At 37.7% G+C, this 26,449-nt stretch overlaps 1 protein-coding gene and 1 long non-coding RNA gene across 3 annotated transcripts in view; one reads left to right on the forward strand and one right to left on the reverse strand.

Annotated features, from left to right (window-relative positions):
* Positions 1–598: 598 nt before the first annotated feature.
* On the forward strand, positions 599–10,533 carry LOC131548053 (uncharacterized). Of its 2 annotated transcripts, XR_009273090.1 has the most exons (4): positions 599–1,166; positions 6,965–7,013; positions 7,109–7,225; positions 7,347–10,533. It is a non-coding gene; the product is annotated as an uncharacterized LOC131548053 (long non-coding RNA). The 2 variants fall into 2 exon arrangements; XR_009273089.1 differs by having other exon boundaries at positions 856–1,166; positions 7,109–10,533.
* Positions 10,534–21,302: 10,769 nt separating this feature from the next.
* The window catches only part of epb41l4a (erythrocyte membrane protein band 4.1 like 4A), a 59,587-nt gene continuing 54,440 nt past the window's right edge, over positions 21,303–26,449 (reverse strand). The window contains exons 17-23 of the mRNA XM_058788327.1: positions 25,861–25,938; positions 25,524–25,643; positions 24,532–24,579; positions 24,373–24,441; positions 23,197–23,307; positions 23,022–23,100; positions 21,303–22,026 (exon numbers count right to left, since the gene is read on the reverse strand). Of these exons, the coding sequence (XP_058644310.1) occupies positions 21,916–22,026; positions 23,022–23,100; positions 23,197–23,307; positions 24,373–24,441; positions 24,532–24,579; positions 25,524–25,643; positions 25,861–25,938 (616 nt within the window). The 3' untranslated portion in view covers positions 21,303–21,915. The remainder of the gene's footprint in view (positions 22,027–23,021; positions 23,101–23,196; positions 23,308–24,372; positions 24,442–24,531; positions 24,580–25,523; positions 25,644–25,860; positions 25,939–26,449) is intronic.

Below are 26,449 nucleotides of genomic sequence, written 5' to 3' on the forward strand. Positions count from 1 at the left end.
GGTGTCCTTTGACAGCTCTTTGGTCTTGGCCATGGTGGAGTTTGGAGTTGGACTGTTTGAGGTTGTGGACAGGTGTCTTTTATACTGATAACAAGTTCAAACAGATGCCATTAATACAGGTAACGAGCGGAGGACAGAGGAGCCTCTTAAAGAAGTTGTTACAGGTCTGTGAGAGCCAGAAATCTTGCTTGTTTGTAGGTGACCAAATACTTATTTTACCAAGGAATTTACCAATTAATTCTTTAAAAATTCTACAATGTGATTTTCTGGACAGAGTCATAGTTCACTGACAAGCTACGCGACATCGCGTTCATAATCGCTGATGAATCGCATTCGATTATGAACGCGATATCGCGTAGCTTGTCAGTGAACTACGGCTCTGTGTATTAACTGCCGCTCCATTTAAAAACAGGTGATGGAGATTTACCGCTAATCACGGAGCCAGCTTTACTGACGAGATGCGCATGAGAATCGCATGCGATTAATTGCACAGCCCTATCATGTGAGTTATTTGTCTTATTGGGCACATCGGCATAATTTTTCACATCGGGCAATGCCAATGTTTACATTTTAAGCCATTATCGGCCGATTCAGATAATGTTCCGACAATATCGTGCATCCTAAGTGATAGGTTTGTATACAGCATGCATGCTTACACAGCCACATACTGGTCTAGCATGTATACTACATCGTTTTGAGTCAGTTTCAGTGGTTTCTTGTGTATGCAGATATTTCTTGAAACGACGCAGTGCTTATGGAAGAACGAGGGGAAAAAAGTTCGGATAGGGAAAGCTCTGACAATAAGCCCTAAATGTTAATACGGCTTGCCATACTTTAACCGCCCAAATGGCGCCGCGCCGAACGCAGAGTGGGCGGAGACTCGCAGATCCCGCCCACCGTCGGGTAATCGTCGGTTCGTCTGAACCGAACTGCAGTGCAGAGCCGGAATGGGGGGCTTGGCCCCGGTCCAGCACGGTCAAAATTAGCTCTCTGTTGAATTACATGCAGTCAGCCAGTGGAAGCGGCTGAGATCCTGACGCCCCAGTCCCGCAGCCTTGTATGGGGTGTCCAAACCCCGCAAGGCTGCTGCTCGGGTCCGCTTTCGTCCAAGAACGCCTTTTCCAACAGCAACTTTACAGCAGAGGACAAGAACAAAGACTTTATCTGTAAGTAAACCTTCACACATTCGCCAAAAGTAAAAAAAAAAAAAAAAACTACACACACATTAGTTGAGTTGACACAGATATTATTCTAATACTGCGCGATTTGAAGAGAATGCACGAATTGTGTTTTTCGTAATTCATAACTGTATCCAGTTCACAAAAAGGGTGACAGATGGGAATAAAATCGAAAAACAGGAATAACGAAAGTGCCTCTGTAGATGTGCTGATATCTCAGAGCCTCCTTTGTTCTGTCTGCTGCTGAACAGTAAAGTCTATACTTGATCTACTAGATTCGGATTAATAAACGATAAAAACGTAAAAGAGCAGCAGCCCACTGCTAGAACTGAATGTACTATTTGTACCCAGACACCGACTGACTGTATTCCCCCCCAGTCTGCCACCTACACACACACACACACACACACATACATACAAACCCAGCTTTACTAAAGCGTTATCTGGGTTACTGATGTGACTGTAGGAAACTTGCATCTGAACTAAAGTGTGGGGTTCAACCGGTTCTCAGTATCATCAGCACACCCGATGGGTTTGGAAAAGCCATTGCATTTGAAGCCTCTCGATGCCAGACTAATTTCTTGGTTCATGTTAGGACAAGGTGTCTTTTTTTCTTCACCATTTTCACCTCATTCAGCAGAATGCCGTGTCCTCGGAGCAGGAAAACCACGTATCTGTGATAGATTGGGACTGTCTAGGGAGCTCCAGAGCAGTTGCATGCATGGCACAGTCCTAAATTTAGACACAAAGATGAAGTCATGCATACGGGAATCGACAGAGATGTGTCTCCTTTGCTTTTATACTTATTTCAGCAACGTGCAATTTAAATTTCAAATTGGTCTGTTTTAAAATGCTTCTGCATGCAGAAAGGGCATGTGAAATTAATAAAGTGGCATTGCAGTCATTTGATCACAAACCTCTCCTTTTTTTTTGCATTGCACAGCATAAAATTGGTATGCATGCAGTTATGATCAATTTTAAGGGTTCTTTTTTACTGGAAATTGCTCATTATTGCATAGTGAAAATAGGTTGTGTGTGTATATATATATATATATATATATATATAAGTAGAGTGTAGAATGGGGTAAGGTTGACGTGAGCTGAAACGGGGTCAGCAGGGGCGTGTTTCCACAATCAGTCTGTTCTGCAGCAGTCGGTTGGGTTCATCGGGTTCATGTGCGCTCAGTATGGCGGGCTGAGGCGGGGGAAAATGTGACCTCGTTTGACTGGATTTGGAAACGCTCCAAGCTGCAGTCGGGGAAGTGGAATGGGAGGCAGGTGCCTGGCCGGCGAATGCACGCATGTGCATTTGCTTAAGAAAAGAAATGCATATGCTGCACTGTTGTTGCTGCTTGCATTTGTCTTTGACGGTGCATGTTGCAGGCTTGCACCGAGTGTATCAGATAGATTTTGTCATCGTCTGAAGTCTGTCTGACTCAGCAGGAATGTGGGAGGATGACTATTGCTTCAGAGCAGAGATTACGACCTTAAATTTATGAGATGTTATGCATGCATCTCAAAAATGTGATATTTTTTAAATAGAGTGCAACAGAAAACTCTGTTCATTTTCTCCATAGGTTATTTTATTATTAATATTGACTTATTACAGACATACTGTGAGCTACAAGGTTGTTAAAGCAATAGTTCACCCAAAAATGAACATTGACTCCCCCTCAGGCCATCCGAGATGTAGATGAGTTTGTTTCTTCATCAGATTTGGAGAAATGTAGCATTGCATCTCTTGCTCAGCAATGGATCCTCTGCAGTGAATGGGTGCCGTCAGAATGAGAGTCCAAACAGCTGATAAAAACATCACAATAATCCACACCACTCCAGTCCATCAGTTAAGACGTTTTTTAACTTAAAACTGTTGCTTCCAGACAGATTTTCAGCAAACTTTCATTTTTGTATGAACTATCCCTTTTAATAATGGTATGCTTTGGTTGAAGCCAGCCTGGATTATTTCAAATACTTTTTTTAAATAATCATGTTTAACATTGGAATTCCTGGTGAAAAATTCCATTTCCCATGGTTCCTCAAAAGAATGTCCACCAATCAGATATATACAGTGGTGTGAAAAAGTGTTGGCCCCCTTCCTGATTTTAAATTTTTTGCATGTTTGTCACACTTTAATGTTTCAGATCATCAAACAAGTTTAAATATTAATCAAAGATAACACAAGTAAACACAACATGCAGTTTTTAAATGAAGTTTTTTATTATGAAGGGAAAACAAAATCCAAACCCCACACGGCCCTGTGTGAAAAAGTGCTTGCCCACTCCTATTAAGTCATGAAAGAACTGTGATTAACCACATTATTTTAGAAAGCCGAGTTAAAATTCACAAGCCAAACCCAGGCCTGATTACTGCCAGACCTGTTGAATCAAGAAGTCACTTAAATAGAACCTGTCTGACAAAGTGAAGCATGTTTAAAGAGCAACACATCATTCTGCGATCTTAAGAAATTCATAAACAGATGAGAAACAAAATAGTTTAAATGTATCAGTCTGGAAAGGGTTTTAAAGCCATTTCTAAGGCTTTGGGACTCCAGCAAACCATGGTCAGAGCCATTATCCACAAATGGAGAAAACTTGGAACAGTGGTGAACCTTCCCAGGAGTGGCCGGCCTACCAAAATTACTCCAAGAGCACGAAGACGACTCATCCAGGAGGTCATAAAAGAACCCAGAACAACATCTAAAGAACTGCAGGCCTCACTTGCCTCAATTAAGGTCAGTGTTCATGATTCAACAATAAGAAAGAGACTGGGCAAAAACAGCATCCATAGGAGAGTTCCAAGGCAAAAGCCATTGCTGACCAAAAAGAACACAAAGGCTCGTCTCACATTTACCAAAAAATTTCTTGATTATCCCCAAGACTTTTGGGCAAATATTCTGTGGACTGATGCAACAAAAGTTGAACTTTTTGGAAGGTGTGTGTCCCGTTACATCTGGCGTAAAACCAACACAGCATTTCATAAAAAGAACATCATACCAACAGTCAAACATGGTGGTGGTAGTGTGATGGTCTGGGGCTGCTTTGCAGCTTCAGAACCTGGATGACCTGCCATAATTGATGGAACCATGAATTCTGCACTCTATCAGAAAATCCTGAAGGAGAATGTCCGGCCATCAGTTTGTGACCTCAAGCTCAAGTGCACTTGGGTTATGCAGCAGGAAAATGATTCCAAACACAGCAGCAAGTTCACCTCTGAATGTCTCAAGAAAAAACGAAATTAAGGTTTTGGAGTGGCCAAATCAAAGTCTGGACTTAAATCCAATTGAAATGCTGTGGCATGACCTTAAACAGTCCATTCATGCTCAAAAACCCTTCAATGTGGCTGAATTAAAACAATTCTGCAAAGAAGAGTGGGCCAAAATTCCTCCACAGCGATGTGAAAGACTCATTGCCAGTTATCGCAAAGGCTTTATTGCAGTTGTTGCTTCAAAGGGTGGCCCAACCAGTTAATAGGTTTAGGGGGCAAGCACTTTTTCACACAGGGCCATGTGGGTTTGGATTTTGTTTTCCCTTCATAATAAAACACTTCATTTAAAAACTGCATGTTATGTTTACTTGTGTTATCTTTGATTAATATTTAAATTAGTTTGATGATCTGAAACATTAAAGTGTGACAAGCATGCAAAAAAATAAAAAATCAGGAAGGGGGCCAACACTTTTTCACACCACTGTATATATACATATACATATACAGTAGTGGTCAGAATTATTGGCACCCTTGGTAAATATGATCAAAGAAGGCTGTGGAAATTAATTTGCATTGTTAATCCTTTTGATCTTTTATTTAAAAAAAAAATCACAAAAATTGAACCTTTCATTGGATAATAAGAATTTAAAATGGGGGGAAATATCATTATGAGATAAATGTTTTTCTCAAATACACATTGGACACAATCATTGGTACCCCTAGAAATTCTTATGAGTAAAATATCTCTGAAGTATATTCCCATTCATATTCACAATTTTGAGCACTCCAGGGTGATTATGAACATGAAATTATCCAGCCATGGCTTCCTGTTTCACAGAAATATAAATAGGAGGGAAAACAAAGCCCAAATTCCCTTAATCATCCATCACAATGAGAAAAAACAAAGAATATATTTCTGATGTGCAGCAAAAGATAATTGAGCTTCACAAATTAGTGAAGTGGCTTTGAGAAAAGAGCTAGAGCAGTGAAAATTCCCATTTCCACCATCAGGACAATAATTAAGAATTTCCAATCAACATAAAATGTTATGAAACTGCCTGGAAGAGGACATGTGTTTATATTGTCCTAATGCACGGCGAGGAGGAGAGTTTGAGTGGCTAAAGACTCTCCAAGGACCTCAGCTGGAGAATTGCAGAAAATAGTTGAGTCTCGGGGTCAGAAAACCTTTAAAAAAATTGCCAAACAGCACCTACATCACCACATGTTGTTTGGGAGGGTTTCAAGAAAAATTCTCCTCGCTCATCCAAAAACAAACTCCAACATATTCAGTTATCAGACACGACTGGAACTTCAAATCGGACTGGCTTCTATGGTCAGATGAAACAAAAAAAATGAGCTTTTTAGTAGCAAACACTCAAGATGGGTTTGGTGAACACAGGGATAAAAGTACCCCATGTGTACAATGAAATATACTGCTGTATTTTTGATGTTGTGGGCCTATATTTCTGCTGGAGGTCCTGGACATCTTGTTTAGACACATGGCATCATGGATTCTATCAAATACCAACAGATAAAAAAATCAATAAGTGACTGACTCTGTTAGAAATCTTATAATGGGACATGTTTGGATCTTCCAACTGCACAATTATCCAAACACAAACCTCAAAAACAACACAAAAATGGGTCACTGAGCACAAACCAAGCTTCTGCTGGCCATTCCAGTCCTCTGACCTGAACCCTGTAGAAAATGAGTGAACTGAAGAGAAGAAGCACCAACATGGAGCTGGGAATCTAAAGGGTCTGGAGTGATTCTGGATGAAGGAATGGTCTCTGATCTCTTGTCAGGTGTTCTCTAACCTCATCAGGCATTATAGGAGAACATTTAGTTAAACTGGCAAATGGAGGTTTCAAAAAGTATTGAATAAAAGGGTGCTGATAATTGTGGCCAATGTGTATTAGAGAAAAACATTTATTTCATAATGATATTTCCCCCCCATTTTAAATTTGTATTATCCAATGAAAGGTATAGAAACATATAGATTTTTGTGAATTTTTTAAATAAAAGACTATTAACAATGCAGATGAATTTTCTTTGTACATATTTACCAAGTGTGCCAATACTTCTGACCACTACTGTGTATGTGTCATATATATATATATATATATATATATATATATGTATGTGTGTGTGTATAATTTATATTTAACTATGTTTTTATTTTTATTGGCACTTGCAATGCTTTATGGGATTGTAGTACTTTCCCTCATTAGTGCCAACTACACAGTCTTGCATCTTTGTCTTTTTGTCTTATTTTTAAATGCTTTTTTTCCTTCAAGCCAAAGTTTGTAATGTTGTGACTTTCCTCGCAGCTGGACCGTTTGGTTCATGGCTTGTAACTCTTTAACAAGGACCTTTTTTTGAATTACCGGATGTAAAATAAATGGGAAAAATACTTCATTAATATTAATATTTTGGGTGCAAGCTCTTTTAGTTCAATCAGACCAATATGCTGTTTGGAACCTGTGTGATATTTTTTTGAATGACATATGGGTGAGTAAATGATGACAGAGTAATATTAGTAATTGATAATATTTAAAAAAAATTTACCTTTCTTCCGCAGGTTGTTTCTTCAAAATGACACCAACAGGAGCAATGGGGGATCCCATTAGGTAGGTTGAGTCCCGTGGTAATCACAGTGTTCTGATGACATCCCAGCGTCCCGAGCGCTCTGTGATTTCCCTCTATTGTGCGTTGACTTCCTCAGAGCTGACGGTTGTGTTCCTGAACCTGGTGGCGCAGAGAGGAACGACCACGAAAGATCGACATTCCATTTGTCTGATGCAGGATAGAGAAAGGCCCTCTGGGGGAATTGTATCCTCATGTATATTCTTTTTTATTTCCTAAATCATGTATATCATTATTTTTTATGGTTATGGCGTGCGGTAAAGGTGAATTATGACACTGGGGCTATTTCCCCATCTATGTGATTAATAACATTTTAGAAAAACCTGGGACTCTAAGCCTTGATGATATGCTCTTCGGAGGGGGCGGCAGTAAAGACACACAGCACCTCAAGACAGACCTGACAGACTGGAGCTTCACTAAAGACCCACATGTCTGTGTTTGAAAACTCCACAGGGGCCCTTGGGGGTCCGGCGGCAGCAGCACGTCTTCCACATGTCCACTTCTACTTTACATGGCTGGACTCTTTCATACGTCTGTGAATTCCTGTGAACAAACCCACCAAGAAATGTTAACAGTGTTCTGTATTGACATGCAATGTGACAAACGCTAGCGACGATATGTGTTTTTAAAGGCCGATATCAACATCAGGGTTCCCACATGGACAAACAGAATTGGTGTTGAAACAAGTTTTCACTCAAAAAATTCACAAAAAAATTGAAGAAACTATTTTTACACATAAATTAAATAAATTTCTCTCACACACACACGCACACACACACACAAACAAAAACAAATTGGTGTAGAAGTGATTTTCAATCAGAAATTAATGTAGACAACAAATTTTCACTCAGAAATTAAATAGATTTCCCCAAAAAATTGCTGTAGAAACAATTTTCACTACGAAATTAAACGCATTTCTCCAAAAAATGGTGTAGAATCAATTTTCACTCATAAATTCAACAAATTTCACCAAAACTTTATGTAGAAACAGTTTTTTCAAAAGTAATTAAAAAGTACCACATTGCATTTATTGTGATTTTAAAAATCCGAAAAAGTATATTCTTGCAAAAGATACTCATATAATCTTTGTTTTATTTGGAACTTTGATTTTTCTTACTTCTTAACAGTGCATGGTAAAATATCAGTGAATCCTAAAATTGTAGCTCTGGAAAGTACATGAAAATGTATAGAATTGTATAAAAGTCATGGAAAGTGAATATGATTTCTGTTTCGAGTTTTGCACTGCTCTTAATTATTTAATCGTCTAGAAATTGTTCCATGAGGTGATTTTTGAAATTGATCAATTGCACTGAAGTAATGCAACATACAGAATTGCCAAACTTAAACTTTTGATTTTTGCAACTTTTATTTACTTAAAATTCTCTAAAAAGTATTTGAAATCAAAGCTAGCACTTCTGTTAGCCCATGGCCATTTTGACAGTATCACCAAATATATCAGTCTATCACTACCAAAACACACATTCACAGAAGTACTTTGACGTCCCTCTCGGATACTCGATCAGATCCATCCATACGTCTTCATCACTAAACCACGTCAACGTCAGTCAGTACTCACACCTTACAGTATTTACTAAGGCTAAGAGTCCCCACTTCTTCTCATGCAGTTACTAAAAAAAGCTACAGAGTTCATCTTTTTTGTTTCATTTTTTTTTTTTAGAATTTGCTTGTTAAGTTTTGCTTTTTAACTTTTTTTGTTGCTTTGCCAGTATATTAAAGTGTAATCATGTACGTTGTGATATAGAAATAGCTGTAGAGACGCATTGTTTCCTTGTGGTAAGTGACTGAGATGCTGCCACGGATTTGAGACACTGATGAATGGTGCTATTTTGGACTTTAATCTGCTCCTTGGTAAGGAAGCTCAGATGGGTTTATTTTATATTTTCATGTTCGGAAGAGGTGTTGGTTCTTTGTTGTCTGGTTGTCGTAACTCGGATCGGATTGACTTTACTCCCCCCTTGTTGTTTCTGTGTGGCTTTCTCATTGGACAGAAAAACAGATTTGCCGAAGAGTTGGTGTTTTGTTTGGTTTCATTTCTTTTACTCGAAGATGTAAGATCATTTGCAAAATTCTGAAACTATAGACAGTCGGAGCAATCACAAAACTGCAATTCTTAACACTATTTACCCTTTAATGTAAAGGTTTAATTCGAGGAGTAGTTAGAGTTCCTGGCACTATAGTCACTTCTGGCAATAGCAAACTCTCATACTTACAGGACGGGGTACCTTACATGGCCGATTTCATGTTTTTGTTTAGCGACGAACTTCTAATACATCAAGGACACTTTCAAAGAGACATCAGTGCGAAACACGGAGGATGTGGTCGCTGTTGTAGTTTGCTGCGCTCGGTCCCAGGGTGACGGTGGTCTACATAGTGTACATATGCAGAGCAGCTGAGGTCAGATTTATCATCCTACACCAGTCTAACAAGGACAAAAACGCTCATCTGTTTAGCGCACGGGGTCCTTCGATGTATTTTCAAAGGCAAAACATGTAGCATCGACACGTTTAGCGGCTGGTTTGTACATGAGTTTTCTGGGTTTTAGGATGAGAACCAAAAGCTTTATATTTATTCATTTAAGTAGCACGGTATTGTCACTCGGTATTTGCAGTTTTGTCTTTGCTTCCAGTTCATATACTTTTAAGAATCCTATTTCAGAGTCCGACTGGAAAGCCCACGTTAGTTTCTTAGTCTTCCATTTATTTTTCCACTACACAGTGGGGACCTTCCCAGCTTGCTCTAGTCTTTCCTTAGTGCTTATTGATCGCATGCTCTCTGCTCTTCCTTTTGTTTCTGATCTGAATGATTCTCCTCGCGGTTTCTTCTCATAGATTAGATATGGCAACTGTGTTGTAAATAGTTAGTGAATAGCTTGTAGTATGTTGAATTATTCTGTAATAACTGTGTATGATTGGTGTACAAAACATGAAGTCAAGCTGTTGTCATCTTTATAAGGATGCACAGGTTTTTCATGTTATTTTGCAACTTAAGCTGTAGTTGAATAAATATGCAAGCTCTCGCTATTCTGGGTGTTGTTTATTAGTCTTGTAATTCAAATATTGCATTAGTAATGTTTAAAAGTTTGGGGTCAGTATGTTTTTTTTTTTTTAAGAAATGCATACTTTTATTTAGCAAGGATGCATTAAATTGATCAAAGGTGACAGTAAAAACATTTATAAAGATTCTGTTTTAATAGATGCATTATTCATCTGTGAATCCTGAAAAATAAAATGTATCACAGTTTCCACAAAAATATAAGGCACTGTTTTCAACATTGATAATAATGTTTCTTTAGCAGCAAATCAGCACATTAGAATGATTTCGGAAGGATCATGTGACACTGAAGACTGGAGTAATGATGCTGAAAATTCAGCTTTGATCACAGAAATAAATTACATTTTAACACATACTCCATAGAAAACAGCTATTTTTAAATCCTAATAATATTTCACTATTTTTCAGTTTTTACTGTATTAAAAAATAAAATAAATACAGCCTTGGTGAATAGAAAAGTCTTTAAAAAAAAACAAAAAACATTTTTTTAAAGTCTTACCGACCCCAAGCTTTGAAACAGAAATAAATTGTATTTTACAATATATTCATATAACAGCTATTTTAAATTGTAGCAATATTACTGTTCTAATATCACAATATTACTGTTTTAATGTATTTTATCAAATAAAACTACTCTGTATTTAATCAAATAAATGCAATCTTTGTGAGCAATAAGAGACTTCTTTTAAAAATATATGGAAACCTTTTAACAGTATAGCATGTGCAAAAGTTAAAATCAGACTCGTTTTAGTTACATTTTCAGACTCAGTGTAAACAATAATAATTTACTGGCTATTTTCAAAGTGTTTTTCCTGGTAATCAACACAAAATGATGTCATTTAGTTGCTTGTTTGCTTGAACACACACCCATTTTACTTCAAGTTTGTTCACCTCATTCAGACGCCAACGCTGTCATCTAATAAAGTACAGGCCTTGGTATGGAAAGTCTCGCTCTGTGATTATGTCTATTAGACAGACTCCGTGGTTATATTCTGAGGGGACAAGAAATCTTTTCACAGTTGAAATCACATGGAAAGGGCCTCCAAGCGGAATTCAGAGCTGGAATTTGGAATGCCGAGGCACAGATCCCGGTATAAGCTGATCATTTCGCCTGAGAGTCTTCCACAGATGGCACTGAAATGTCTCTGTAATGGACATCAGCTCTGCTGAAGCTCATCACTGACCATTTGAAAATGATTTGTACAGTTGAACCGCCCTTCATCCTGCTTTCAAATCTGTTCATTCTCCATCTGTTGGTTTTAATGATCTCTTCGCACAAAAAGGCCTTTCATTAACGATCATGCGCACACTATGATCATATAACCCTGGTGCTTTTAACCACATTTTGGCAGAATTAGAAGGTGTCCGGTTCTACGGAAATGGGTTGCAGGATTAAACAAGATCTACTTCAATCTGTTTCTGACTGAAAGGATACTAAGAACAAGCTCCTGTACCCTTTATTTAAAGGATTACATTTGCAAAACCGCATAGCAGTCCCAAAATCTATTAGGACAGTTTGGTCATTCTTAAAAAATGTCCACATAACACATACACATATAATTGTGAAATAATATTGCATTTGAAAATATGTGAATATCTGTTAAAATGTAATTGATTTCTGTGATCAAAGCTGAATTTTCAGAATCATACTCCAGTCTTCAGTGTCACGTGATCCTTCAGAAATCATTCTAATATACTGATTTGCTGCTCAAGAAACATTTCTGATTATCAGTGTTTAAAACATCGTTTTTTTTTTAAAAACCTGTGATGCTTTTTTCAGAATTCTTTGATGAATAAATAGTGAAAAGAAAAAAAAAACAGCATTTATACACTGTTGTTCAAAGGTTTGGGGTCAGTACAATTATTTTGAAAGAAATGAATACTTTTATTTAGCTTTTATTTTTTATTGCCATGTCTGCATCTTCATGGCAAAAACACAAAACAGCAGATAAAATAATTTTTAAATTAACATATGACAAAAAAAACGAAAATCCTTTCAGATAAAATGTAAAATATCACAAAACAAGGCCCCGAGTGAGCGTACTTCATAAAAAAAGTTTTCTACTTGCACTAAAACCAGGACAGTCCATTTTACTTCTATATTGTTAGAAAAGACTTATGTTTTAAATAAATGCTCTTCTTTTTTAAGAATCCTGAAAAAAGCATCACAGGTTCCAAAAAATTATTAAGCAGCAAAAAATGTTTCCAATATTGGTAATCAATCCGCATATTAAAATGATTTCTGAAGGATCATGTGACACTGTAAACTGGAGTAATGATGCTGAAAATTCAGCGCTGCATCACAGGAATGAATTATACTTTAAAGTCTATATTAAAATAGAAAACTGTTATTTTTATTGTAATAATTCTTGATGAGCATGAGAAATTTCTTTAAAAAGAAAACATTAAAGTGCCCCTATTATGGGTAATGAAAGGTTCATATTTTGGTTTTGGGAGTCCCCAACAACAGGTTGACATGCATGAAAGGTCAAAAAACATTCATTTTCTTATAATATGCATTTATTTTTACCTTATTCGCTCAACGATTCATTTTTCCAAACCCCTCCTTCGCGTGATGCTAATCTGCGGTGATTGGTCCGATTGGTCGATTTCATCAGTGCAGTGCTGCTTTGTGTACAGCGTTACCGGGGAAACAGCTATTTTTAATGCTCCAAAAGCTGCACCTAGTGGCAACAAGAAATGGCTTAAGATTTGTTTTAAAAACAACTCGTTTCAATGATTCAGAGTCGACTTTCTTTTGAGAGACAATAACTTTATACACGGTGCACTTTCAGATTTAAAACTTTGTAGGATGTTTTCATTCACTTAGAGCTGTGTTACACACTGCATAAAAATCCATAATAGGGGCACTTTAAAACATTAAAAATCTTACTTATTATATATATATCTTGGTTTTGTGATTGCAAAAATGTAACTATTATCTATGGAAGCCTGTTTCCACCATGGAATATATACAGTATATTAAAAAAATTTGACATTTCGCGCAATTCTGAGTTTACATCTTATAATTCTGTCCTTTTTCTCACAATTCTAAGATATAAACTTGCATTTTAAGAAAAAAGTCTGAATTGCAAGGTATAAACTCACAATTGCAAAAAAAGTCGCAATTACCTTTTTTGTTTTATTCTGTAGCAACAAAAAACTGAATTATGAGATGCAAACTCAAAATTCAGAGTAAAAATTCAGAATTTTGAGACTTAAGAAACTGAGAACTGCAAAAAAAAGTCAGAATTTCTCTCTCACAATTCTGACTTTTTTTCTCTCAGAATTCTGAGATGTAAACTCAGATTTGCGAGAACAAAAATCCGAATTCTGTGATTAAAAAGTTGCAATTACCTTTCTTTATTTTTATTCCATGGCGGAAACGGTCTTCCATAATTATCGCACAGGTCTATCAACCTTATTTTTTTATCAAAGGAGCAGCGTGGCCATTTGTTACTTGACTGTGCGAGTCTTCTGGTGTCATTCGACTTGACTTGCATTAGACAACAAAATATGAAAACAGTAGAAAACGTGGAAAATGGTAGATTTTATCTACTGAAATGAAATGCATACATTTTAAGTGTCCAAATACACTAATATTTGGTGTCGTTATTGTTAGGGTTCATGTAATCATTTTATCATCCTATAGCCTGCAGGAACTCGCACAGTTCAGATTTCACTACAACTGGTGTTGAAGTTTCTCTTTGTGTTCTGCAGCAATATTTTAACCAATGAATTCGTTTGGGAATGCAAACAAGATTATCTGAGCGTAGCACCCTTTAAAACTTCCTGTTTTCTGAGCGCTGCAGGACAACAGCCTTGTGCAATGGGCTTCATGTAAACAGGATACTGTCCTTCCCTGCAAACAGGACTGTTATCCAATTATTACAGATGACTGTCATTGCTCCTCTAGACAGCTGCAGCTCTGGTTTTCTGTTGGGCTCTAATCATAAAAACCTCCAGGATAGTGTACAGTCACCCTAAAATGCATTTGGACACTTAAAAATGCCATCGCATTAGGCAGTGGATGATAAACCAGGTGAAGATGTTAAGAAACCACCCTAAAAACAATTCAGAACATCAGTCAAAACCCTATCAAACATCAACAAAAATCCAAATGAAATGTGTGCTTGTGATTTTGTGCTATAAAACATATGCTGCCTGGTTTGACATTTTGCATCTGTCTAACAAAATTAAATACATTTTGATGACTATGCATGAGAAAAAATGGATTTCGAGAAACTAAGTTTCTGTTAGTCATTATCATGACCTGAACCCTGAAAAATAATGGCTTTGCTTTCTATGAAATGAGTAGGATCTGTTGTGGAAACAGTCACAAACACAAAGTGATTGTATATTGGCTTTCTTTGTGTCTTTCTTTGTTTCTTTGTCCTAAAATCCCTCAAAAGAGGTTAGTGAGTGCATCTGGCACGCTGTTCTGGCCGCTTGCCACAACTCACACAAATCTGTTGCAGCTGAGCTGCGAATTCAGATGGAGTCGCCCAGCGAGACCAGAAGAAGCTCAGTGGAAGGTGAAGGAATGGAAGCAGCTCACACATGACACAACAGCACTTAAAAAGACGCACCTTCACCTATATCTTGGGGAAACATCACACATGTTCACTTTACCAGACCAAACATGCTCCTGATGCATTTGAAGAGCACCAAACTGCTGTTTGTACAGCCTGTCTCAATGCTTGAATCAAACTGAAATCTGTGATGGTAAAGATATTGGATTTACAGTCTGCTACCCTGTTAGCTTTATATTAGGGGAATTAATTAGTGGTGTTTAAAATAAATCTTGGCTTTGTGATTGTTTGCCAAAATGTAACTATTATCTATGGAAGGCCTGTTTCCACTATGGAATATATATATAGATATATAAAACGTTTGGTCACATTTTATATTAGGTGCCCTTAACTACTATGTACTTGCATCAGAAAATAAGTACAATGTACTTATTGTGTTCATATTGTATTGCAAAACACTATTGCTGCTATTGAGGTGGGATACGGGTAAGGTTAGGGACAGGTTTGGTGGTCTGGGTAAGTTTAAGGGTGGGTTTAGGTGTAAGGGATGGGTCAACGGTGTAATTATAAATGTAATTACAGAAATTAATTACAGATGTAACTACATATACTGTAGGTATTTTTAAAAATATAAGTACAATGTAAAAACATGTATGTACACAATAAGTGCATTGTACCAAATGATTCATTTAAATGTAAGTACATAGTAGTTAAGGCCACCTAATTTAAAGTGTGACCAAAAGTTTTTATATCACAATTTTGACGTTTTTTTGCAATTCTGAGTTTACATCTCACAATTCTGTCCTGTTTTCTCGCAACTCTAAGATATAAACCTGCACTGTAGCAACAAAAACTGAATTATGAGATGCAAACTCAGAATTCAGAGTAAAAAGTCAGAATTGTGTGATAAAAAGATATTGGATTCACAGTCTGCTACCATGTTAGCTTTATATTAGGGGAATTAATTAGTGGTGTTTGCCAAGTCAAGCATAAGTATTAGCTTTGCTCACAGTTATTCTTAGTGATGTGATGCTTAACCCGCAAGTTGCGGTCATATTTACCTGTTGCTCTATGAAATTTCGTGGGCGAAATCCAGTCGTTCCAAAAGACCTCGTGCACCAGAGAAACAAGTGCACAGTCATCTTTAGAATCCTGTCTTTGAATTTCTAAATGTGCATGGTAATGTTCAAAGTGAATGTCATAACAAATGTGAGCAGGCCGGGAAGATTTTAAAACGTGCGGGTAATTCATACATTTGTACGACCTTACCTTCGCACAGTGGAAATACATATGAAGACAACGAACGCAATGCTGAAAAGGGGCGGAGCCACACAAGGTCTATAAACCGATTGATCGGGAGTTTCACTTGAGGGTGATGAAGTTCCGCGCACAGATAGGGCCCCCCGAAACACCAGGGGGCCCCTTGCTCTAAAAGATTATTAAATTTTAGTTTAGTTTTTGATTTTGGCCAGCGGTTATGAAAACATGAATGTTCTTTTCCTCTAATGTGGTGCGCTGTCGCCATTTCTACGTATCATCCAAATCAGTCAAATCATGTAACGTGACTACATTGTAAAAAAAAAACAGTTGAGCTAACTTAAAATTTTAAGGCAACCAGCTTCAGCAGATTTTTGAGTTTTCTCAACTTGTCGTTTTAAGTTAATACAACAAAAATTTGAGAATCTCCCACAAAAATAAGTTCAGCAAACTCAAAAATATGCTGAAGCTGATTGCCTTAAAATTTTAAGTTGGCTCAACTTTTTTTTTTTTTAACAGTGTAGTCTCCATGCCTTCTTGCTCGATACTAAAAAACAAGTTAAAAGCGGCACCGTTCTCCAAGCACTTTTCGTGTGCGTGATTTGAGACGGAGTAAAACACGGACAAATATAGGCTACTTTGCTCTTTGTATATGTCAAAATGTCTGTCTTGGTGAGTTTTCACTAAACACAGTCAGTTATGTCTTAAGTGAACCTGAACGGTTAGAAAAGTAATCGAATGCTACACAGTATTAGATCTGTGCATTCTGTGACAGCCTACTGTATCAACCTGCTACTGTCTGTCATTGTCTGTTAATCAAACAACAAAAGAAAAGGAGAGAATTATTCACTGCTCTTCACTGAATATTGTTCACAACTTTATGAATCAATTTATGTTTAATTTATATGGTGAAGTCTGTGCAATGCATTATTTATGCATTTGATTACTTCCATCAATTTCTGTATAGTAGGCTATTATAGGTTAAATTGTTGATTTTATTTGTATTGGATTTTTTTTTCTGTTGCAGTTGCCCTATTGTAATTTCTTTTTCTTTTTTTTAACTCTCTGAAAGAATATGTTAATGAGTTAAGGAGCATTTTGGGGCCCTGACAAAGTTTTGCTTAGGGAGAGGTCTAGAATCAGCACAGTGTTCAAGTCTCATATGGCAAAAATAATATATTTTCAAAATAGCCTATATATATATATATATAGTGTGTGTATAAATATATATTGTGTGTGTATAAATATATATAAATAAATGGACAGCCATCATTTCATGTCTCACTATGTTGGAACATGCAGATATACAGGTGCTGGTCATATAATTAGGATATCATCAAAAAGTTGATTTATTTCACTAATTCCATTCAAAAAGTGAAACTTATTCATTACACACAGACAGATATATTTCAAATGTTTATTTCTTTTAATTTTGATGATTATAACTGACAACTGTGTGTGTTTACTGCACACACACACACCTGGAGCAGTGGGCAGCCTTGCTCCAGTGCCCGGGGAGCAATTTGGGGTGCCTTGCTCAAGGGCACCTAAGTCATGGTATCGAAGGTGGAGACCTTCAATTTCTGCCGGCGCGAGAATCGAACCAGCAACCTTTAGGTTACAAGCCCGACTCCCTAACCATTAGGCCATGACTACCAGTAGTCAGGTGAGAAAAAAGTATACAAGGTCAGGCGAGTTTGCTGGCCAATTAAGAACAGGGATACCATGGTCCTTAAACCAGATACTGGTTGCTTTGGCACTGTGTGCAGGTGCCAAGTCCTGTTGGAAAATGGAATCTGCATCTCCATAAAGTTGGTCAGCAGCAGGAAGCATGAAGTGCTCTAAAACTTCCTGGTATACGGCTGCGTTGACCTTGGACCTCAGAAAACACAGTGGACCAACACCAGCAGATGACATGGCACCCCAAACCATCACTGACTGTGGAAACTTTACACTGGACCTCAAGCAACGTGGATTGTGTGCCTCTCCTCTCTTCCTCCAGACTCTGGGACCCTGATTTCAAAAAGGAAATGCAAAATTTACTTTCATCAGAGAACATAACTTTGGACCACTCAGCAGCAGTCCAGTCCTTCTTGCCTTTAGCCCAGGCGAGACGCTTCTGACGCTGTCTGTTGTTCAAGAGTGGCTTGACACAAGGAATGCGACAGCTGAAACCCATGTCTTGCATACGTCTGTGCGTAGTGGTTCTTGAAGCACTGACTCCAGCTGCAGTCCACTCTTTGTGAATCTCCCCCACATTTTTGAATGGCTTTTGTTTCACAATCCTCTCCAGGGTGCGGTTATCCCTATTGCTTGTACACTTTTTTCTACCACATCTTTTCCTTCCCTTCGCCTCTCTATTAATGTGCTTGGACACAGAGCTCTGTGAACAGCCAGCCTCTTTTGCAATGACCTTTTGTGTCTTGCCCTCCTTGTGCAACGTGTCAATGGTCATCTTTTGGACAACTGTCAAGTCAGCAGTCTTCCCCATGATTGTGTAGCCTACAGAACTAGACTGAGAGACCATTTAAAGGCCTTTGCAGGTGTTTTGAGTTAATTAGCTGTTTAGAGTGTGGCACCAGGTGTCTTCAATATTGAACCTTTTCACAATATTCTAATTTTCTGAGATACTGAATTTGGGATTTTCCTTAGTTGTCAGTTATAATCATCAAAATTAAAAGAAATAAACATTTGAAATATATCAGTCTGTGTGTAATGAATGAATATAATATACAAGTTTCACTTTTTGAATGGAATTTGTGAAATCAACTTTTTGATGATATTCTAATTATATGACCAGCACCTGTATATATATATGTGTGTGTGTGTGTGTAGACTACTGTTTTTGGTATTAAGGTTGAAAATAAATATATTTACAATTTCAAAACATAGCCTATTTCATTAAATTCACATATATTTAGCATATATATTTAAAATACATTTTTGCCAGAATATATATATATTTTTTCATATATGTAATTTGTTTCACGCAAATATGTCACACCGACTAACAGACAGACCTGGGTTGCCAGGTTTTCGAAACAAAACCAAACCAATTGATATTCATCCAATCGCGTTTCCCCCCCGCTGTTTTCCCCTCCGTCGATATCGCGTTCCGGTGGGGGTGGTGGGGAAGAGATCGCTTTAACCTGTGGACTAAAAAAAACGCAACAACAGTGTAAAAGTAGCCAAAGTACCCTGCGGAATTAACTTGGCAACCCCACTTTACTTCAGGGTAAAGCCTGGTTTATACTCGACACGTCCGCAAGTTCGCTTGGGTGCGCGCGCCAAATATGACGTCATTGCGGTGTTAGCAGAAGTTCTCTAAGGGTGAGCGCGACCTCATTTCGCGTGGCGGTGTGCACGACATTTTTTGTGACTCGAGCGAACAGTTCGCGCGGCGCCGCAGTCAACATGAACAGCTTATATTTTCTTTGTAATTTTTATAATACTTTTAAAATAATTATTCAAATATATGCCTGTAGCACTGTAACTATAGCAAAGTATTCTATGCACCACAAAACAATGTGTCTGTAATATATTGTATTCAGAATAAAACAATATTTATCAACATTGCTCTTTTGAACTGTTGTTATATCTTCTCATTTTATATAACATAACAAAGACATCACATGGGTTAATCTATGGCAAAGTACATTTTGCAGTCCCTAACCTTTATAGAATGTTACATTTGCAAAACACTGAAGGGTTTCAACTTATATACATTATAACATTAATCTTGTATTTGAACAGTTGCACCTACTTGAGCCTCAAAGTGTCAATATTTTTGTCTAACTTGTACTCTAATAATGTGGTCTAATATGAAATGTTAAAATAAGAAATAAGACATCCTGTAAATTCCAACACTGTTGAATAACCCACATACCGTTAGCTATACTGCAATAGGTAGAAATGTGTCTGCATTATGCACAGAAATGAAAGAGTGAACAAAAAGTTTGATTGTAAAATTTTATTAAATCAACAAACATCTTGAATGATCTGACGTAATTCCGGTAAAATTCCTACTTCTCTTCTACTTCCTGCGGATTTAAAGGACGATTTCGTTTGTGCGCCCCCTGTCGTTTCAAAGAATATCTCAACGGCGAACGCGTCAAGTATAAACGCCTCGTCCGTTTGGGGAGGTGCGCGCGCAGTCAGCGGAGGCTCGCGAAATGGAGCCAAGCGCGAGTATAAACGAGGCTTAAGCAGACTGCGAAATTTCGTTCAGTATTAAACTTATGAGACAGAATTTAGTGCGATGGACTTTTTGACAAGTGTGCAAATAAACAAACACTCCAGCAACCCCCTAACAGCCACAAATAGGCTAACCCCTGAGGCACAATGAAACACGTACCACTCACATTTTCTTTAAATATTCATAATCTGCTATCAAGAGCTCTATTATTTATAATCCATCATTTCATGTCTCACTATGTTGGAACATTCCGAGTTTTTTACACAAAACTCATTTTTGCAAAGGTCTAGTGTAAATTCGATTGACATTTTCTAAAGGAACACGTGAAAGGGATTTTGATTTGGCTCCGTTTACGTTCAAAGCATTTGCAGATGCCCATATACACCTGCTAACAAAATTAATTCAGTTTCCGAAATATGCGTTGTTTTTAAAGAGGTGAAACATTTCAGATATAATTTGTAAAGTCTTTTTCCGAAAGCGATCAAGTAACTCGCAATCTCACGCAACCCATGGCTTTTTGCCAGTTTGACAAAAGTCGGCTAGACCTATAGATATTAATAACTTCTCAAAGGAAACACTATGTGTGACATAACTGTGAAATCTGTAATAAAGTGTTGAATAAATATTTGTTTTGCTGACCCACCGTCTCAAACTGATCCTCACGAAAAGCGCGCGAGCGGCCAACTGTTGCCACGTGAATGCGATCCAAACATTTAGCGGCTAACTAACGTTTTTGATTTGAAACGTTGTTTAAAATGCTGTTTAAATTTTCTCTATGCATTGCAATAAGTTGCTTTGTAAACTGAATAGATAGCTAAAATACACACTATAGTAACAGCTCTAATGTGAAAATAACCTTAATTTAAACATTCTACCAAGTTAAAGAGCTTCAAGCACCTTATCGCATTTATAACATTTTTACCATGTAATAAAAATAATGACAAAAATCTTATTTTATTAATAAAAGACATTAAGTTTGGCTCTTTCACTGATCTAACACTGAAGTCTGCTCCTGTCAGCTGTAAATCAATTATGTTTTACACTTTCACTGACTTCAGAATAAAAATAAGCAAGCTGTTTGCCTCCCTCTACTGGCTGCAGTGTGTCATTTCACAGAATAACATCCTAATAGACAAAATGAAATAATTTAAACCAGACCACTTTGTTTTTTTTAAAGACACCAGACAGGTACAATAACCCCAGAATGAATGTATTATAATGTATTTATTGACAAGAAGTCGTTAAAACTCAAGAATTTGAGCTTCCAGTTTAGCTACAGTGATTTTGAAACAAGAAACAAGAGTCTACATTATTGTGCAAAAACAAAAATAGAAATACAGCAGCAACATTTCCTACAGCAGAGCTGACTCTAAAATCTGAGGACACAATGAACAATAATAATAATAATAATAATAATACGAAGCACTGTTTACCATCGTTCCCACATGGTGCTCGAGCTCACAGACGTTTAATACTGTAGAAAACGTGTTCAAAAGAGTTTGAGATGTTTGCGATATCAGACTTAACACCACCGACAGTCCACCATCCTTCATATGATTGTCAGTAGGAAATGAATCTAATTTCTAAGTTTGCAGTGTGCTTGTGTGATACACCAACCAAACCGGAACACAGGTAATCCTAGACTGGTGAAGAAATGCATTTTTCTCTGATTTATGGCATGAACTATGAAGAAAGGAGTTGGAATTTTTATTGAGGGTGTCCGTGTATCTGGATAACTTCAGTGTTTTAATACAGGCTCCACCAGAGCTTGACTTTTCATTTCACTGGCAACCCTGCCATTCGTCCTTGACATGTCGACTGTGAAACCGGTCACGTCTCTGTTTTCACTCGAGATGTGTGTACGGTCTTCACCACCTTGGCGGTGCTTTTTGTGTCCTGCTCTGAGCTCTCAGAGAGAGTGTCTTTGGAGCCTTTCTTCTTCTGAAAGGAACAAAAATAGGCACACACAATAGAGTGAGAAACATCAGACATTGATTAAATAACCAAGTGAAATCAGATGAATCTCTGACTCTCGTTCTAAAGGCTAACATTAAAAAAAGCAATGAAACTGTTCACCACTTAATGGAATAGTTAACCCCAAAATGAACATTTGCTGAACATATACTCACCCTCAAACCATACAAGATGTAGATGAGTGTTTCTTCATCAGATTTGGAGAAATGTAGTATTACATCACTTGCTTACCAATGGATCCTCTGCAGTGAATGGGTGCCGTCAGAATGAGAGTCCAAACAGCTGATAAAAACATCACAATAATCCACACCACTTCAGTACATCAGTTAACATCTTATGAAGCCAAAAGCTGCGTGTTTGTAAGACACAAAACCATCAATGTAACCTCTAATCTAGCATTATAACTTCAAACCATCACTTCTGGCCAAAATACAAGTCCATAATCCATAAAAATGCTTCCTCCTGTAAAAAAAAGTCCATCTCCTGTTATCTCTCACATCAAAATCCAGCCACATATCTGTTTAGAGCTGTTTTGGACTGTTTCGGCTTGTAAACGGTGCTTGATCTGTGCAGATTTCTCTCCTGATTCAGACCAGACCACTTTTTCACTGGAAGAAGCGTTATTATGGATTATGGACACCATTTTAACAACGGTCTGAAGTTAAAATCGAGAAACTCACAGCTTTTAGCTTCATGAGATGTAAATTGATGGACTGGAGTGGTGTGGATTACTTGAGGATTATTGTGATGTTTTTATCAGCTGTTTGGACTCTCATTCTGACGGCACCCATTCAGGATCCATTGGTGAGCAAGTGATGGAATGCTACATTTCTCCAAATCTGATGAAGACACAAACTCATCTACATCCTGTATGGCCTGAGGGTGAATAAATGTTAAGCAAATTTTCATTTTTAGGTGAACTATTCCTTTAAATAATTAGGAAGGCAAGGTGTATGTCTGACCTGTGCAGGGGTCGAGCTGGAACCAGGCACGTCTGCGGTGCGGGTAACCGGGAGAGGAGGCACCAGATCAGTCCGAGAGCTACAGACGTGAGTGGAAAGAAAATAAAAATGAATCTGACCTGAGACCAGCGAGTGTGATACAAAATATCCTCTTGACCGCTCAAAATGGACTTACTTGACCTCAGAGAGCACAGACCTCTCGCCATCCGAACAGTGGGAGCGTCGATACTGCCGGAAGCTCCTGGGAGAATGTGAATGGCGGATCTTGATCGGGTCACCTTGTGTTCTGAAACCAGATACATGCAGTTGTTTGCACTTTCGGTGCCAGTCCTTAAAGGGACAATTCACCCAAAAATAAAAATTCTGTCATTAATTACTCACCGTCATGTTGTTCCAAATCTGTAAGACCTTCGTTCATCTTCAGAACACAAATGAAGATATTTTTGATTCATTCCGAGCTCTCTGACCCTCCCGTAGACAGCAAGGATACTTACACGATCAAAGCTCAGAAGCGTAGCAAGGACATCGTTAAAATAATCCATGTGGCATCAGTGGTTCAACCGTAATTTTACGAAGCTACAATTTACAACTTATGAAGCTACAATCTCTCCAATTCTATTTTGGAGAGCATCACATACGTAAACAACATATGCAACGTATGTACGCGGATATGTTGTTTACATTCAGATCAAAGCGCAAACAACGTAAACAACGTATCCGTGTACATGCGTTGCATATGTTGTTTACGTATGTGATACTCTCCAAAATGGCGCTATATAGGGTGACATGGAGGAGACGAATTGTTGAATAAAGTTATTTTTGTTTTCTTTGCGCACAAAAAGTATTCTCATAGCTTCGTAAAATTACGGTTGAACCCCTGATGTCACATGGATTATTTTAACGATGTCCTTGCTACGGACCCTTTGCTGTCTATGGGAGGGTTTTTTTCATCAAAAATATCTTAATTTGTGTTCCGAAGATGAACGAAGGTCTTACAGGTTTGGAACAACTTGAGGGTGAGTAATTAATGACAGAATTTTCATTTTTGGGTGAACTATCCCTTTAAAAGCTTCTTTTCTGTGTTACTGCAAACTCAGCGTTCAACAGACTAATATCCCAAAACATCAGATTTACATACAGCTAGCTCATCAGGGACAGTTTTAGAGATTCACTGAATAATACATGTTTTCTATGGACACTAATTCTCTGGGAGTTTTAACACTGACAGAGGCACACTTTCATTAAGTGTATCCATTTGGGGATTTCCTTTTTTATGGGATACCAATGTCTACCCTACTTGTGGAATTATTGATTGTCCTGTTTTACAGACGGACAGGTTTATTTGACTTACTCCACTTTCTTGTACGGAATCTCCTTTAGTTGCTCCTCAGAGAGACCTGAAGGATCAACCAGCTCCTTCCTGCACATAAACACAACATGATCATCACCGTCTGTCGTCTGCTTTTTAGAGATTGAGTCTGATCAGTGATGAGAGTGACGTTAAACTCACTGGATGTGCTTCCAGAGCTGCTCTTTAGCTTGGACGTCAGGACTTCGTCTGCGATAGACAAGAAGAAAAAGAGTTCAAAGACTGGCACAAGAGGGTCGGGTCATTTAGTTTTTTTTAATGATTTAACCCTATAAAGCTACTGTATCATATTTTATGGGCCTCTAAATTATCACCATGATCAAAACTTTGCTGCCACACGCAATCTACTCTATGTCCTCTGTCTCTGATTGACAGTTTAGAGTTTTATCCAGTCAAAGCTCTTTTAGTGTAATTGTACAAACATCCAGCTTCAGCTGCTGCTTCACGTGTCTTTTTGCAGTCAAATCCAGACTGATTTTTATCAAGTAAACGTCAGAATAACTGTAGTAATATTTCCAGATGCACACTTACTGGACTGAAGCAGCTTGGCTTTACTTGATTCTCCATCAATCATTTTTTAGAAAAATCAGTGCGTCTCAAATCTGATCATCAGGATCTTTTGAGGAACGTTTGTTTACAGAAGCTTTACTTTCACTGTTCCTCAGTGGAGCAATGATCTTCCCAAGCCTCCAAAACATCTCACATCTTCTGAGGAGCATTAATTTCTTCATCTCTCAAACAGCATTGGATTGCATTGCATTATATGTTTGGATCATTTCAATCTCAATCTTACTAAGACATATTATTGGAGATACAGAGTGACGACTGATATTTATATCATTTTATGTCAGAATCAATTATACTGTTAAAAAGATCTCATTGATTTACATTACAAGCAACAGAATTTCATCTCTTTTTGTCTATGTAAATATCAGCATCGGCACCATATTGCATATTTTTGCTCAGTTTGGGACTCTGATTAAAATTGAGCTGTTTTTCTCTATATTCTCACAAGCTATAAATATATGAGCTATAAAAGCCTGATGTATCAAATATGTTCATTTAAAAAAAGATTTTTCTGACTATGATTTCATATGTCAGGCTTTGCAGGGTTAATAGTTTCAGATGCTTACGATCGGGAGCGGTGTCGTGAGCGCCGATGGTTGGGATCGTTGGGTGTTTTTTCCTTCTGTCTGCGTAGCACAACCTCCCACTGCGGACCAGAGTCAACCATCTCGTTCTCCTGCCGGGACCTGCAGGTTATAGAGATGTGAATGCATTTATATTATGATTCATTTATGTTATGATTCTCAAATTCTTGCTTTCTTGCAAAGATTTCCTGCTTTTCTCAAAGATTTTCACAATTTCCTGCAACAATTGTTTTTAAGACCATTACTGCCTTAATTTATAATATCCATATATTTCAGGAGGCTTGTGCTCTTATATTGTCCGGACAGCTCAATCACCCACCGGTTTCTTTTTTTACGATGTTCCCTGTTGGAATTCTCAGATTCGCTGCCGCTGCTGGTGTTTCCACGTGAACGTGACCTAAAGGGGCCAGTCAGAGGGGTTAAAGGTGACAGGGCAGAATGGAAGAGGGACACACATTCTTGAACAGTTCTAGAAAGTTTATCAAGATCAGTTTTACAAAAACAAAAATAAATATTAATACAAATCACATCCTGCAATTTACAAGAAATTGCATGTATGTTCCATCCACCTTCCCAAACAACAACAAAAAAAAAAGTTTTTTTTCAGTGACAAAAAAAAAAAACCCATCTACATGGATGTTCATTTATTTAATATTTTAGCCAATTGAATTGTGCTTTCAGTTCCCAAAAAGAGTGAGGCAAACTTAGCTCTGTTTAAAGCATAAGTTCACTCAAAAATAAACATTTGCAAACATTCACCCTCAGACTATCTAAAAAATGATGAGGTTGTTTCTTCATCAGATTTGGAGAAATGTAGCATTACATCACTTGCTCACCAATGGATCCTCTGCAGTGAATGGGTGCCGTCAGAATGAGAGTCCAAACAGCTGATAAAAACATCACAATAA

Source organism: Onychostoma macrolepis, chromosome 10 (assembly GCF_012432095.1).
Source record: "Onychostoma macrolepis isolate SWU-2019 chromosome 10, ASM1243209v1, whole genome shotgun sequence".
In the NCBI taxonomy this organism is placed as follows: domain Eukaryota; kingdom Metazoa; phylum Chordata; class Actinopteri; order Cypriniformes; family Cyprinidae; genus Onychostoma; species Onychostoma macrolepis.